Raw genomic sequence first — 15,313 nt, forward strand, 5'->3', positions numbered from 1 at the left:
TTTAGATTTTAGAGGGGGGGCGCCCTATTTTAATGAAAATTTTCACTTTAAAGTTGAATATTTCGCAAACACATCACTGAATCGAAAAATCGTCTTACAAAACCCGTAATGGTTTTAAAAGACCTATCCAACGATACCCCACACTATAGGGTTGGATGAGAAAAAAAATCAACCCCACTTTACGTCTATGGGAGGTACCCTAAAAAATGTTTTTTGAATTTTTTATTGTACTATTTTGTCGGCTTAGTTTATATATATATTCGTGCAAAATTACAGCTTTCTAGCATTGATAGTCCCTGAGCTAGGCCGCGGACGGCCAGACAGACACACAGACATGGCGAAACTATAAGGGTTACGTTTTTGCCATTTTGGCTCCGAAACCCTAAAAAGGGGGTTCACTCAGCGTTTGCTGTGAGTAAGAGTCCCCATAGAAGTGACTGGCACCTGGCACAGCGCAAATTTTTAGCATTCATACCTACGTTTAATCCCACTAATATTATAAATGCCAAAGTTTGTAACTCTGGTTGTTTGTTTGTTACTGCATCACGTCTAAGCCGCTTAACCGATTTAGATGAAAGTCGGTATACAGATAGTTTGAGTCCCGGGGAAGGACATAGGATAGTTTTTATCCCGAATAATTGCGTAGTTCACCCGGGATAGCGGTAAATAAATTATACGCGGACGGAGTCGCGGGTAACGGCTAGTTATTAATATCTGCTGAATCTCGACGAAGAACTATTTATAGCAAATCAGAAGAAATCGTTTCTGACACCTTTGTAGTGTTTGAAATATAAAGCCGCGTATCCACTAGAGGCAGCCTCGGGCCGAGCGGCTGCCTCGCTCCGGGGCCGCGCAAGTGGAGACGCTGCCAAAGGCACGGCTCAGACTGAGGCTCCTTTGAGCACGACCAAAAAACCGACAAAATATGGCTCGGCTCGCGGTGCTCGGCCTGAGGCTGCTCTAATGGATACGCGGCTTAAGATTATCGAAATTTAACCCGCAACGTTTCAAAGCCAGAACCATTTCTCACTTACTGTTTATTCAGCTCCTGACTCTCCACTACGAACGCTGCGCCAAATACTACGGCAGCTCCGGCGCCGGCGGCTCCTCGGATGAAGAGAAGCGCCTCACCATGATGCTGTTCAGCAACATCTTCGACTCGCTCAGCAAGATGGACTACGACCCTGAGCTGTTCGGGAAGGCGCTGCCTTGCCTAATTGCCATCGGTGAGTGCGGGAAGTGATGAGCACTTAGTCAGTGCTGAAAGTGATGCGCTCTTACAGAATACGCCAAGTGATAATGTATTTGGAGGATTTTTAACTTTTTATAAATAAGAAAAAAGTGTTTGAAATCACCGAGTATACATCTAGTGCTGATGTTATGCAATGAGAATTTTCTGACAGATAAAATATCGCTAGATGGAGTTAGTGTCGTGTTACCCGTTTGTCATATGTCGCGTTTGAAATTTGTTTATGACAAAATGTGCTCTCAATGTGCCTCTGAGCATTTAATATTAGCGCTACGGAATACATCAGTGGCTACGGATGAAAAATATTTCTATCGAAAATACAAACTGAAACATAGATGCACAGAAAAACCAGAAAAAGAGACCAGCGCTGGTCAAAGTAACAAAATTTGGAGTTGGAATAAAAAATACAAAAATACTCCAAAAACCAATCTTAAATATTTCTAATAAAATATTAGTAAAATCTCATTAATCTAATTTTTTTTCAAGGTCAAGGTCACCTTGCCCACGTGTGGGGGTAATGAACTTTGTGTTTCCTTTTCAGGTTGTGCACTGCCTCCGGATTACTCTCTTTCCAAGAACTACGATGACGAGTTCTATGGAAAAGAACACCAGTCAACAGGTAAATTGAAAAAAAAAACTTAAAATGAATGTACAGTCGTCGTTAGATATTTCGGAGCCGCCAAGATGATCAAAAATATTGGAACATGCACTCTATTATCAGAGTTCATGTATCGATATTTTGATCACCTTGGCCTCTTGCAAAGTTTGTGAGAAACAATCCTGGAATGTTTGCCAAACCAGTCCAGAACCCAAAGTTACGCGGTAGGGATTTATATCGCGTTACAGTACCATTTTCCAGGACAGCATTGTGTAACAGAAATAGTTTCATTATGTCAGCAAAAGTTTATAACAAAATTCCGATAGATATAAAGAGACTTATAAAATATTTGTAGCCAAACTGCGGTTTTGGCTCAAGGAAAAATGTTTTTATACTATGTCTGAATTTTTTGAAATGTAGTAATAATTGTGACTAGTGGTATAATATTAATTGATTATTTTTGTATATTGTTTTTTGTAACTACCTATTCTATTCTGACATTATTTCTATGTAATTTACTGATAATGAATGAAATGTGAATTATTATTACTATGATTATTTATTAGATCCGATTATAATTTTTGCATGCCAATGTATGGTGAATTGTGTTGATCTACACTGATTTTCTGTAACATCATTTGTACCATAATTCGAGCAAATAAAACTTTGAACTCTCCGAAACATCTGACGGCGACTGTACTTTATCAAGTACACTGGGACTTAAAAGTAACCAGTCTACAACAGAAAGTAATGCAATCGAATCACATTTTATAATTCCGAAAAACACACAACACTGACACTATCCCGTGATTCATCCGAAGATACGTCTCGACGCTCACATTTTTGCTTATCACAGGATTCCGTGCAGAGGATGGCTCATATACCGCTTTAGACTCTATTCCAGCATGTATCAACAAAAGCAGGCTGAATCTGTGTTTGTGTATATCTTGGATATAATTTTTTACTGTTGGCAAGAAATATTCTCTCTCTTTTTCTATATTTGTTTGTTTAATCGCAGGAGGTCCGGACAACCCCCAATACGACCCCAACCCCATCAACACGTCGTCGGTGGCGCTCAACAACGATCTCAACACGATCGTGCAGAAGTTCTCCGAGCACTATCACGACGCGTGGGCGTCCAGGTAAAGATTTACATTGCTATAAAGTTACAGAATACAAAACAATAATTGATAATATTTCCTTGAACTTATTTACGTGTTAAATATTTAGGGGCTGTTGCACCACCGATTGTTTAATTTTAACTGACGGATAAATTTGATGCCGTCATGTGTTTTTTTTGTTCGAATAAACGGAGACGGCATCACATTTATCCGTCAGTAAAAACTAATCAACGGGTGGTGAAACAGCCCCTTAGTATTGTATAATTTTTAATAAAATTATATTTGTATTTGGGTATTTATTTATTTTTATTCGACTGGATGGCAAACGAGCAAGTGGGTCTCCTGATGGTAAGAGATCACCACCGCCCATAAACAACTGCAACACCAGGGGTATTGCAGATGCGTTGCCAACCTAGAGGCCTAAGATGGGATACCTCAAGTGCCAGTAATTTCACCGGCTGTCTTACTCTCCACGCCGAAACACAACAGTGCAAGCACTGCTGCTTTACTGCAGGATTAGCGAGCAAGATGGTGGTAGCAATCCGGGCGGACCTTGCATAAGGTCCTACCACCTGCGGGTGTCAAAGGTTTTCAGTGCATTAATTTACATCATGTATGAAATGAAATGCATATGCAAAATTATCTTCTCAGGAAAATCGAGAATAGCTGGGTTTATGGTGAATCTTGGTCGGACAGCCAGAAGTCGCACCCTCGTCTCAAGCCGTACAACATGCTTAATGATTATGTGAGTAATAAGGTACATTCTTTCTTTAGTTAAGTACAGTCACCTGCATACTAATCTGCCCCAGCGGAGCGTGCAAAACTATCTGACACGTCCTACCAGCCCTAGAAATAAAAAATACAAACTGAGACATGGATGCACAGAAAAACCAGAAAAAGAGACCAGCGCTGGTTCCTACGATGTCTAAGTGACATTACCTTCGTTCGATCCATTCGTGCCAGCTCTTAGGAACCTGTAGCTACTTTCATCTTCGTTTCTCGCAACGAACATCGCAGTCTTTTTTAATTTCATTCCGCCATTTATACACTTTTATATTACAGTTAACTTTTAATAAATGACGTTTTTTCTTCAGGAAAAAGAGCGCTACAAGGAGCCTGTACGGGAGTCCCTAAAAGCCCTGCTGGCTATCGGCTGGTCCGTTGAGCACTCCGAAGTCGACATACCGAGCACCAACCGCAGTTCTATGCGGCGACAGTCCAAATCTGGAGGCGTAAGTAGTCTTATACGTTGACGATATGATAGCGTTAAGTTCCAGATATATGTACAGATTAGTGCAATAATAATTTATTGGATCGGGCGTTATTTTGCATAGGTCCATACGAATGAATTAAAATAATTACTTTGCTCACCCGCGACCTTATGATAGCTACGTCTCTACAACAAATGTGTTCATGTAGTTCCTTCGCCTCCGCAGTTAATTTTATAATAATTAATTTAACTTTAAAACTTGTTAGATTGAAGGTATAACCACTAATGTAAAAACAGATATCCACTTTGGAAGAGCGGTGGCTCTTAGCACAGGCATCACGTGTACTTAAAAAGAGGCACCAACCTAATGATACAATGTACTTAAGGAAATGTATGTATTTTTATTATTATTTGTTTTTACTGTAAAATCACGCACAAATCACACAAACCCAACTATCACCAGCACTACACAACGCTGACGCGTTTCTAACTCAATCAGAGCTCATCTTCAGAGCTACACAACTGTTTGCCATGCTACCAGATTCTGATGTTAGACCCACATATGAACACACATAAGTTGCATAGACGTAATTATCATAAGATCGCTGGTGAGCAAAGTAATTGTTTAAGTTCACAGTGCATAATGTACGGTCGGTTCCCTAACTTATGTATCCACTTTTTCATACTAGTTGCATAGAAAAGTGGGTACTTATATTAGGGCACCGACTGTACTTATTTCCATCGAAAAAAGTTGGATCTGAAACGGAATACGACGACACTCGAAGTGTCTTGCCTTCCCGCCGATCTACATTCTTTAAATATAAAATGTCCGCTTGTTTATTCACGCTGCAAGGAAGAAAAGACTGGAAAGGAAAAAGCAACGGTACTAGCACAATATTTTGCAGCACTTAATTTTCTATGTCGTGTGCATGATTGTTGCCCCATTCACGATATTCACTTGGTTTTACCTTTTTTTTTTCACTTCCTTTTACTGAAGAGATCTTTCCGAGACTGATCCTAATTGGCGTTTATAGAGGTGAAATAGGCGCTTTTATTCATTTGTTTTGTAATATAAATATTCAAATGTAAAGGTTTCTACCCATTACACCGTATCATAATGAAATGTGAATTATTATTTATTAGATCCGATAAATTTTGCATGACACTGATTTTTTGTAACATCATTTGTACCATGATTCGAGGAAGCAAAGCTTTGAACTTTGAACTTGAACTTGACCATACCATGACCGTATATAGTAGTTGGAAATATATTCTTTGTGAAGCCGTGGTGGCCGAATGTTTTGACCCATGGCCTATCAAGCAGAGGATCGTGAGTTCAAACCCCGGCTTTTCGACCCCCGAGTTTTTTGAAATTCATGTGCGGAATTACATTTGAAATTTACCACGAGCTTTACGGTGAAGGAAAACATCGTAAGGAAACCTACACAAACCTGCGAAGTAATTCTATGGTGTGTGTGAAGTTCCCAATCCGCACAGGGCCCGTGTGGGAACTACGGCCAAAGCCCTGTCATTCTGAGAAGAGGTCTGGGCCCAGCAGTGGGACGTATATAGGCTGGGATGATGATGGATGATGATATTCTTTGTATTGAAAAGTATGAGAGCACTATTGAATAATGTTTTGCCATTGTATTTTGTCGGATAAGTTCGAATTTACTTACTCTCTCAATTCGCTTCAGTAAAGTTCGGTAAGCTAGTTGAGACAGCAAGATAAATACGAACTTTTACGACAAAATACGATGGCACAACATTGTTCACTACATCTGTATAGGTAGTCCGAGCCGAGAAATCCCAGTTTTGTAATGTTGGATATAATTTCATTGAATTTGTACTCCACAATACAATACAATACAATAAATCTTTATTGAACACTACTAATACATAGTAAGCAGTACAGAAAACACAGATATATGGATATTTTCCAATATATAGAACATTTCACAGTTAATTCTTACAATTGATTGTGCTTTACGAAATAAGCGAGGACTTACCAGGTTAAGGAAATTGTTTTTGTTTCGCTATTAAATATAATTACTTTTTACTTTTAAAATAAACCTTAAAAAAGGTAATTAAAAAGCGCCTATCGACTCCTACCCCTAAGCCACCTCGCAACCCCTGTGTTAACCTGTATGTTGTTTTCCATATCCCGCCCGCAGAGCGCCCCCAACGTTGTGGTAAGTCGACCAACTAACAACTTGTCCATTTATTTGTAAATTAGACATGGGTAATCTCAACTCCGCGAAGTGATCTGACTCACTAGATCCAGCTCCGGTGTCGGTACCGAATCCGCTTATTGAATCCGACTCCTTTATTGACTCCGGTTCTTTCGAGCGATTATTAATTTATCTATGGCCGATCCGGCCCGGCTCGGTTCGGTAGGTACATACCAAGGTCAAGGTACTGAATTGAAGTACCGATTCGTTTCGTCCTTTTAATGTTGAAAAATTCTAAATTGTGTATTTTTTAAAGAGTATTGAGCTACTTTAAGAACCTACTAGTTTTCTGTTTGATTCTTTGAAGCTTGAAAACAGTGTTAAAATAAGCGTCGCCCGCTCCGGTCATATTATATTGTGTTTTAATTATATCTCATTTCTTTCCAATATAACCGAGCGAGTAGTCCGTCCGAGTCTACGTACCGGCTCATTCAGCGCCCGACCAAACGTAATAAGATCCGATCCGATCCGAGCCGAGAGTGAAAGCGGAGCGAGTGAGTGTGACGGCGATCACGAGCCGCTCGATCCGGCCGGACTTGGTCGGAGTTAGTAACTCCGGAGTCGATAAGATTTGAAAGGAGTCATTAAGGGATTCGGATCCGCTTGAGGATCTGACTCTTTTGAATCTTCAGATCCGGATTTACCCATCTGTATTGTAAATATTCTGCACGATACAGGACACCGATACACCGAGAAACTTATTAGAACGTTTAATAATGACGTTTAGTAATGTTTACGTAATGACCAATGCGTCACGAAACTTAGGGGCTGTTTCACCACCCATGAATTAATTTTATTTGACGGATAAATGTGATGCCGTCTCCGTCTATTCGAACAAAACAAACAGAGACGGCATCACATTTATCCGTGTGATAAATTTAATAAATGGATGGTGAAACAAGGAGTTAGACTAAGGGGCTGTTTCACCATCCATTGATTAGTGTTAACTGGCGGTTAGGTGTGATGCCGTCTCTATTTGTTTTGTTCGAATAGACGGAGACGGCTACACATTTAACCGTCGGTTAACACTAATCAATGGATGGTGAAACAGCCCCTAACAATTTAATATTATGTTTCAACGATAATAGGTAACAAACAAGTTTGGTTTCTCTAATCTATTCACATACCTACTTTTTACGAACTGTCAAGTCGCAGTTCCATCAGAATTTTTATATGGCAATACTAACCTGTGAAGTCCCTTGTTAGCAAACTGTATTTTTCGCGGTAGTTCCTTTTCAAGGAACAATTGCGGTTTTTTTTTAATCCAGTGTGGATTATTCGCATTAGTTCCTTCGAAGGAACAGCCAAAGGAACTACCGCGTATAATCCTGCAGAGCTAGAGTTCGGAGTTAGTATTTAATTAAAAAGTTTTTTGTAAAAAAAAACATTTTTAAAACAAGCTTTTTTGCTGACTGTACTTTTTGTTGACTGTACTTGTATTGCCACTTAAACCACATTTGCATACCAAATTTCAAGTCGATGCCATTAACCGTTGAAGAGTTCCGTCCTGTGGAGACGATCCTGGCTGGACCACCAGGATGTCACTACCAGATTATTGTATTGTCACGCAATTTACATAAGTATACTAAATTTCAAGTCAATCCAACTACTGGAAGTTGGTCGAATTTAACTTGCAAGATTTGATTACATACAGACAGACAGACAACGGGACAGATGAAACTAAATAAAAGCTTGTAATAGAACACAAGTGGCCGGTAGCGATTTGAAAAAGAGAAAGGTGCTTCTTAATAGTTTCTTTTGTCATTTTTTCCGGATTCGCCGGCCGCAGTCTCCTCTTAGACCTTGCGTTTCGTTCCAACAGACAATAATTTACCACACGAGCGCCCCTATGTTTCGAACCCAAAACCTCCAGCCACATAGCCAGGCTTACTTCAGAAGTCTATCCAATCCTTATCTAGTGCAACATCATTCCACAGACGGACTCAGCCACTCCATTCAACTACAACCCCCACCCCGTGGACATGACGAATCTGACGCTGTCCCGCGAGATGCAGAACATGGCAGAGCGGCTGGCCGAAAACGCGCATGACATCTGGGCGAAGAAGAAAAAGGAGGAACTTACCACCAACGGAGGTCAGTCCCAATGCCTGTAGGGACACAGGAATGTATAGCTTGCGTTACGTGATAAATACCTGCCGTGTAAATAGGACATATTAAGCAGAGTTCTGCGCAGGGGGCGACACTAGCGCAAACCTTCATGATGACGTCAGTCAGTTTCTCTTTATATTTTTGTCGCCATGACAGATTGTGACTAAAGAGTATTAGTACCTTTAGAAATCATGATATATTTATTTATTAGTAACAAAACAACATGATATTTACATCGATAGTAAGGATAGAGCTATATTTCCAAAATTTTAATTGAAATAATATGATATTATGGCATTAAAGATACTCAAAAAACTGTTTACGGTTTTGTGCTAGTGCCGCACTCTGACGGCAGACAATGAGGGCTATCGTTTTTTGTCTCACTAGATGGCGCACTGTTGCGTGAGGTTTTTAAGTATGGCTTTCAAAGTCTGTTATTACGGGCGTGAAAACAAAGTTTAGATTAGAATCATATTTAATACACCTTAAAACCGTACCATAAAAATATCGAGCATGCCACAGTGTTGCATAGTCCCCGTTTTGTTCGGAAAAAAGGGAGGACAAAGGTTTCCGAAAGACAAAACTGTCTCAAAACACAGACATTCATTGCCCCGGAACGCATATTTGCCATAATTAATTTCAGATATTGCAAAATATACACAAAATTATTCTAATTATAAATAAACCCGCGTAGCTCACCCAAAAACTATGAGATTTGACATTTCGGAGACCTCACGCTACACTAGCGCCTCTAGTGGCGAATTCATACGCGATAGCCCTCATTGCAGTAATATTCCCTATTGTTTAGTCATTTGGATACCGACAACCTTAGGCTGGAGGCGTACACACAAGCTACTCAGTAACACTATCAGTAAATCGTATGCGCTCACAAAATCATTTCACCTATAGTTACCGATAAAGTTGCACCACCAATAAGGAATATGCGTGGAGCACAAGTTTTCTCTGAAATAATTTAATTTAATAGAAAACCGGAAAATAAAACGAATGCCGTAAAAATCATCAATATATGTTGAAAAATATGCAAGATATCACCGATTAAAGCTTGCATTGCAAAAAAAATATTCTATGAACTTCCTATATTTTAGACGACCAGATGGCCTAGTGGTTAAAGGACCTGACTACGAAGCTTGAGGTCCCGGGTTCGATTCCCGTATCGGGGCAGATATTTGTATGAAAAATACGAATGTTTGTTCTCGGGTGTTTAATATGTATTTAAGCATGTATCTATCTATATAATTATATTTATCCGTTGCTTAGTACCCATAACACAAGCTTTGCTAAGCTTACTTTGGGACTAGGTCAATTGGTGTGAATTTTCCCGTGATATTTATTTATTTATTTATTTATGTCCGTCGTAGCATATGCCGTCAAAGTCTATGTCGGATCTCTCTGTCTAATTGACAATTTAAAATTTGATATCTTCGTGTTTTTTAATACATTTATCCCCTGTTCCACCATCCATTGATTAAATTTATTTGACGGATAAATTTAATGTGATGCCGTCTCTGTTTGTTCTGTTCGAATAGACGGAGACGGCATCACATTTTATTCGTCAAATAAAATTAATCAATGAATGGTGAAACAGCCCCTTAAAAAAAATACAATGAAGATGTATTTGAACATTTTTTATACAGGGTAATTTTTAGGATAGTTTTACTTCAATTGTATCTTCAGAATAATGCGTTTGCTAAATATTTGCGAATTGAAAACCAAAAAAATACGAAAACTTATCCAAATTTTCTTTTCCAGGTGGAATCCATCCTCAACTTGTCCCCTACGATCTCCTCACAGACAAAGAAAAGAAGAAGGACCGGGAACGCTCCCAAGAGTTCCTCAAATACCTGCAATACCAGGGTTACAAGCTCCACAGACCTTCCAAAGCGTCCCAGAGTGACACAGAACAGACAGCAACTGGAGTAGCTATAGAACTCAGATTCGCATTCTCGCTACTTGAGAAGTTAATACAGTATATTGATAGGGCGACTATCAATATGAAACTGTTGAAGCCGTCCACCACGTTCAGTAGAAGAACCAGTTTTAAGACCAGCACGAGGGATATCAAGTTCTTTTCGAAGGTAAGTCTGTTATGTTTTGAAGGGAATTCGCTAGATGTTGCTATTCTGGAGTTTTGTCCAATGATCAGGGCGGTTGGTGGTTAAAAAAACGCCACCGCGAAGTAGGAGTGCTTTTGAAAATGTAGGAGGAAAACGGTGAGCTATTCTTGGTTTTTGTGGCATTAGAAAGAATGTAAGCGATCTTGAGGTGTCTTTTTATTGAGAAACACTTTTGAAAACTAAGTGATAGCAAATACATTCATCAAAAGTGTTTAGGGATATTTTTTATCCACAGTTTTGAACATTTCAATATATTACTACCGAGTCAAAACATCTTTTTGTAACAATTATATGGCAACTAGGACATACACGTACACGTACATTCTTTAAGTTTCATAATGAATACTATTTTTAAAGGCGTTTTTTCAATAAAAATACACGCCCAGGTTTTTTACCCTTTGTCTAATGCTAAAATAAACGAGGTATAGTAGCTTCAGCCTCTCAAGCAGAAGGCCGTTAGTTCTAACCCGGGCTCGTGCATCTGAGTTTTTCATAGTTTATCTGTGAAATTGCACTTTAAGATCATGACATTTTTGGTGATACACTTCATTCGCACTGAGCCCTCTTTGGAAGAGATTTATATAGCCGAACTAGCTCAAGTACTCTCATTTCGAGCCTAAGATAAGTAAATAATAATGATGATGATATAATAATATTGTAACAAAATACGTTAAACAAAGTCAATTCAATGATACGACATCTAGCTATTTCCAATGTAAACGTAATAATGGTAATTTATTTCTATTTCTGTAGATTGTGATGTCTTCTTTACGTGTTTCTAATTTATTACAAGCAAAACAAAATGGAACAAAAGTATTTCAAAAAGGTACAGTTGTGCCTTTTTAATATTATTGTCATGCACGATGTGTTACTGTCATTGTATCAGATTTTATTTTGTGCACTGATCAAAGACAAGTATAGACACTATAAGATCTGAGCTAACCACCGATTTCGGCTGGATAAGATCGCAAAAAACTGTTAACTTTACTGACGAATATATCCATGAACTAACTGTATTCAACTACATGGGTATTTCATTATTTACATTAAAGTCCCGAAAGGAAAGGGTTTTTAAAATCTTTATAGTTAGATAAGCATGTCCTAACTAACTAACTTGTTGTAACTAGCATGCGTGAAAGCAGAACAGATGCTTGTCTTTGATCTTAGATCAGATTCAGATCAGTACATGTGATCAGATTTTATGCCATAGGAATAGGATGCTATTATAAATGTTATGTATGTATTGAATGTGCTTAAAGTGAAAGCTATAACGCTGATAGATAGAAGGTTAATTGACATTGGTTTAGATTTTTAGTGAATATTTTTAAAATGTGGATCACAAATAATTATTTAGTTAGTGTCTTCTAATATTTATATATTCGTAGAATCTACTTGAATCTACTTGTAAATATTTTTTCCATGCATTGGTAAATAAAATGTGTACATTAAGTTCACAGTGATTGGTCGATAAATAGGACATAACTACCTACATCAAACAAACTCACTTTTTAAACCATCTTTTGTCAAAGATGCATAATCAAAAACAAGTTATTGTAACTACTTAAATTAAAAATCTTACGTATACGCTGTTTGTAATTAATTAGTTTTAATTTTTGATTATATTTTAAACAATAATAGTTAGGCCACTACGTTTCTTAGAAAAAATAACTTCATTTGACCTGTTTTGCGTTTCCTAGAAGTTAACGGAAATAAAAAAACACGTTATAATATCATAGGGTTCATCAAATTTTTGACATACTACTTAGTTAACGGTAAAGAAATATTAAAAATCGTTTCTGCCCTTTTGTTCTGATTTCCATTATTTCATTCGATTTTTCAGTATTATATAAAATATCGTCAAAATACCGTCACTTCTCAATACGTCAACAAAATTGTAATATTGATAAGTTTCACTTAGAAAAATTATCGTTTTTTTTTTTAGGTAAGTACGAGCTTTTTTAAAAGTAATGATGCTATGCCGGACCATTACCATTATATCGTTACTAATTTAAAAAAATCTCGTATCTTAAATCAATAGGTACGTTAAAACTCTTTGTTAAGACAAAGATGTAAAGTGCTTTTTTACAAGAGTAAGCTCTTGTAAAAATGCACATAAAGTTCATTCAAAAAAATTAACGATTTTGATATGAGTTTTTTTTTAAGTAGTGACCATTTTCATCATAATCGTCGTTATATCAGCTGTTAGATGTCCATTGCTGGAGAAAGGCCTTCTCTAAGGAACTATATGACGATCGGTTTTGTACTACCAAGAATTAATGGCTTCCCATGATCTTTAGAAAATCGTCTGTCCTAACGGAAGGCCTACCAACACTGCTTTCTACTGCAGTCACGACAGATAACCTGTTTGTTACACATGTGTGTCTGATTCTCTTGCCTCCTCCCCTCAGGTAGTTCTTCCTCTAATGGAGAAGTACTTCTCCACGCATCGGAACTACTTCATAGCGGTGGCCACCGCTACCAACAATGTGGGAGCGGCCAGTCTTAAAGAGAAAGAGATGGTTGCAGCTTTGTTCTGTAAGCTGGCCAGTTTGCTGAGATCTCGGTAAGATTATAATGATACAATGTTATAATTTCACGGGGCACTTGACACCAATTGATCTAGTCCGAAAGAAAGCTAAACTTGTGTTATAAATACTAGGCAACGGATAAATATACTGTCACTACTTCGACAAACTCTTATCTCAAATCAATACATCAACAAAATTTAACCTTGATATAATGTTCATAAAGTTCACTCAAAAAAATATCAATTTTGACGTAAGAGTTTTTTAAAAGTAGTAACGATACTTAAATAGATAGATACATACTTAAATACATGTTTAACACCCAGGGTTCGAGAACAAACATTCGTATTTTTGTACAAAATATCTACCCTGATCGGGGACTGAACTTGGGACCTCAAGCTTTGCAGTCAGGTTCTCTAACCAATTATGGTCGTCAATAGGATATTCTACCCCATTTATACTTTGTTCTTTTTTTGCATTAGAAAAACGGTAAACAATCTTGACGAGTCTTTTTATTGAATACGTTTTTAAAGCAGGTGGTAGGACCTTATGAAAGGTCCGCCCGGATTGCTACCACAATCTTGCTCACTAATCCTGCCGTGAAGCAGCAGTGCTTGCACTGTTGTGTTTCGGCGTGGAGAGTAACACAGCCGGTGAAATTACTGGCACTTGAGGTATCCCATCTTAGGCCTCTAGGTTGGCAACGCATCTGCAATACCCCTGGTGTTGCAGATGTTTATGGGCGGTGGTGATCTCTGACCATCAGGAGACCCACTTGCTAGTTTGCCATCCAGTCGAATGAAAAAAAAAGTTACCATTACTTATGATACCAAAAGAATTTAAATGATCATATGTCCTTGCTAATTGTTACATATTTGCCGTGACTTTTTTTCCAAAAGTGTTTTTCAATAAAAAGACACGTCTTGATCGCTTATCTTCTTTCCAATGCTAAAGAAATTAAGTATAAAAGACTACTGTTGTTGTACTAATATAAAATAGTCACAAAAATACCCCGGCAAAACTAACACGTCTTCTAGCCAGAAAATTATACTAAAATGAAAGCATTCATTTTATTATTCCCGCGAAAACACTGTTGGCTATGTTCATGGCGTCATAATGTTATGTAAATACAACACACAGAACATCAAATTAGCGCATACATCTACTGGTCCATAAGAAATGTACTTTAATTCCCAGACAGCTATTTGGTTCTATTGTTATCGTCCTTTTTTCAGACTCGCAGCCTTTGGGCCAGATGTACGGATAACAGTGCGCTGTCTCCAAGTGCTGGTGAAGGGAATCGACGCCAAGTCCCTCGTCAAGAACTGCCCCGAGTTCATCAGAACCTCCATGCTGACATTCTTCAACAACGTGGCTGATGACCTTGGACATACGATAATGAATTTACAGGATGTAAGTTGTGAATCTTTATCCAAAAAAAAGCCGTGGTGGCCTAGTACTTTGATCTATGGTCTCTCAAGCTCAAGATCGTGTGTTCAGTCCTGGCTCGCACCATTGAGTTTTTTGAATGTAAAAGGGGGAAAATAAGCATGTGAAGATGTGATGATGTGATGTGTGATGTGATGGGAAGCAATCACCGCCGCCCATAGACACCTGGCAGCACGAGGCCTTTGAGAGACTGATAGGAGTTTTTTTGTTGCACTGCAAAGTCAATGGTGTGTTTGTGCCTGTTCATCATGTCGTCTCATTTTGAGAGGAGGCTAGAGGTCACAGCTCAGACCCACCCGGCACCCGACCAGCACTGCCTGGACTTTCGGCGTCCACTCGTTGTCGACAGGTGGTCCACGGGTGGACGCCGCGTTGTCAACGAGTGGACCCTGGGATGATGATGATCATTACAAATAATTACATTTTAACTGGTCCTACTTTTCAGGGAAAATACGCACACTTACGCGGAACACATCTCAAGACATCAACCTCTCTGGGCTACATCAACGGCGTCATACTTCCCGTGCTGACCGCCATGTTTGATCATCTAGCGAATTGCGAGTACGGGGCCGACTTGCTGCGTAAGTGGCCACACTATACCTAATAGTACTTATTAGTGGTGTAACGAATATTCGAATTTGCATTCGCAAATAATTTTTATAATAAATCGCATTTAAAAGTGTGAA

The 15,313-nt window shown here is 38.5% G+C and overlaps 1 protein-coding gene across 1 annotated transcript in view; it reads left to right on the top strand.

Annotated features, from left to right (window-relative positions):
* RyR (Ryanodine receptor) overlaps positions 1-15,313 on the top strand; it is a 206,817-nt gene that overhangs the window by 143,638 nt on the left and 47,866 nt on the right. The window contains 11 exon segments of the mRNA XM_074109940.1: positions 1,046-1,226; positions 1,791-1,868; positions 2,866-2,989; positions 3,620-3,713; positions 4,063-4,200; positions 6,353-6,370; positions 8,347-8,503; positions 10,289-10,614; positions 13,062-13,216; positions 14,414-14,591; positions 15,073-15,208. Of these exon segments, the coding sequence (XP_073966041.1) occupies positions 1,046-1,226; positions 1,791-1,868; positions 2,866-2,989; positions 3,620-3,713; positions 4,063-4,200; positions 6,353-6,370; positions 8,347-8,503; positions 10,289-10,614; positions 13,062-13,216; positions 14,414-14,591; positions 15,073-15,208 (1,585 nt within the window).

Source organism: Choristoneura fumiferana, chromosome 29, assembly GCF_025370935.1.
Source record: "Choristoneura fumiferana chromosome 29, NRCan_CFum_1, whole genome shotgun sequence".
Taxonomy (NCBI): domain Eukaryota; kingdom Metazoa; phylum Arthropoda; class Insecta; order Lepidoptera; family Tortricidae; genus Choristoneura; species Choristoneura fumiferana.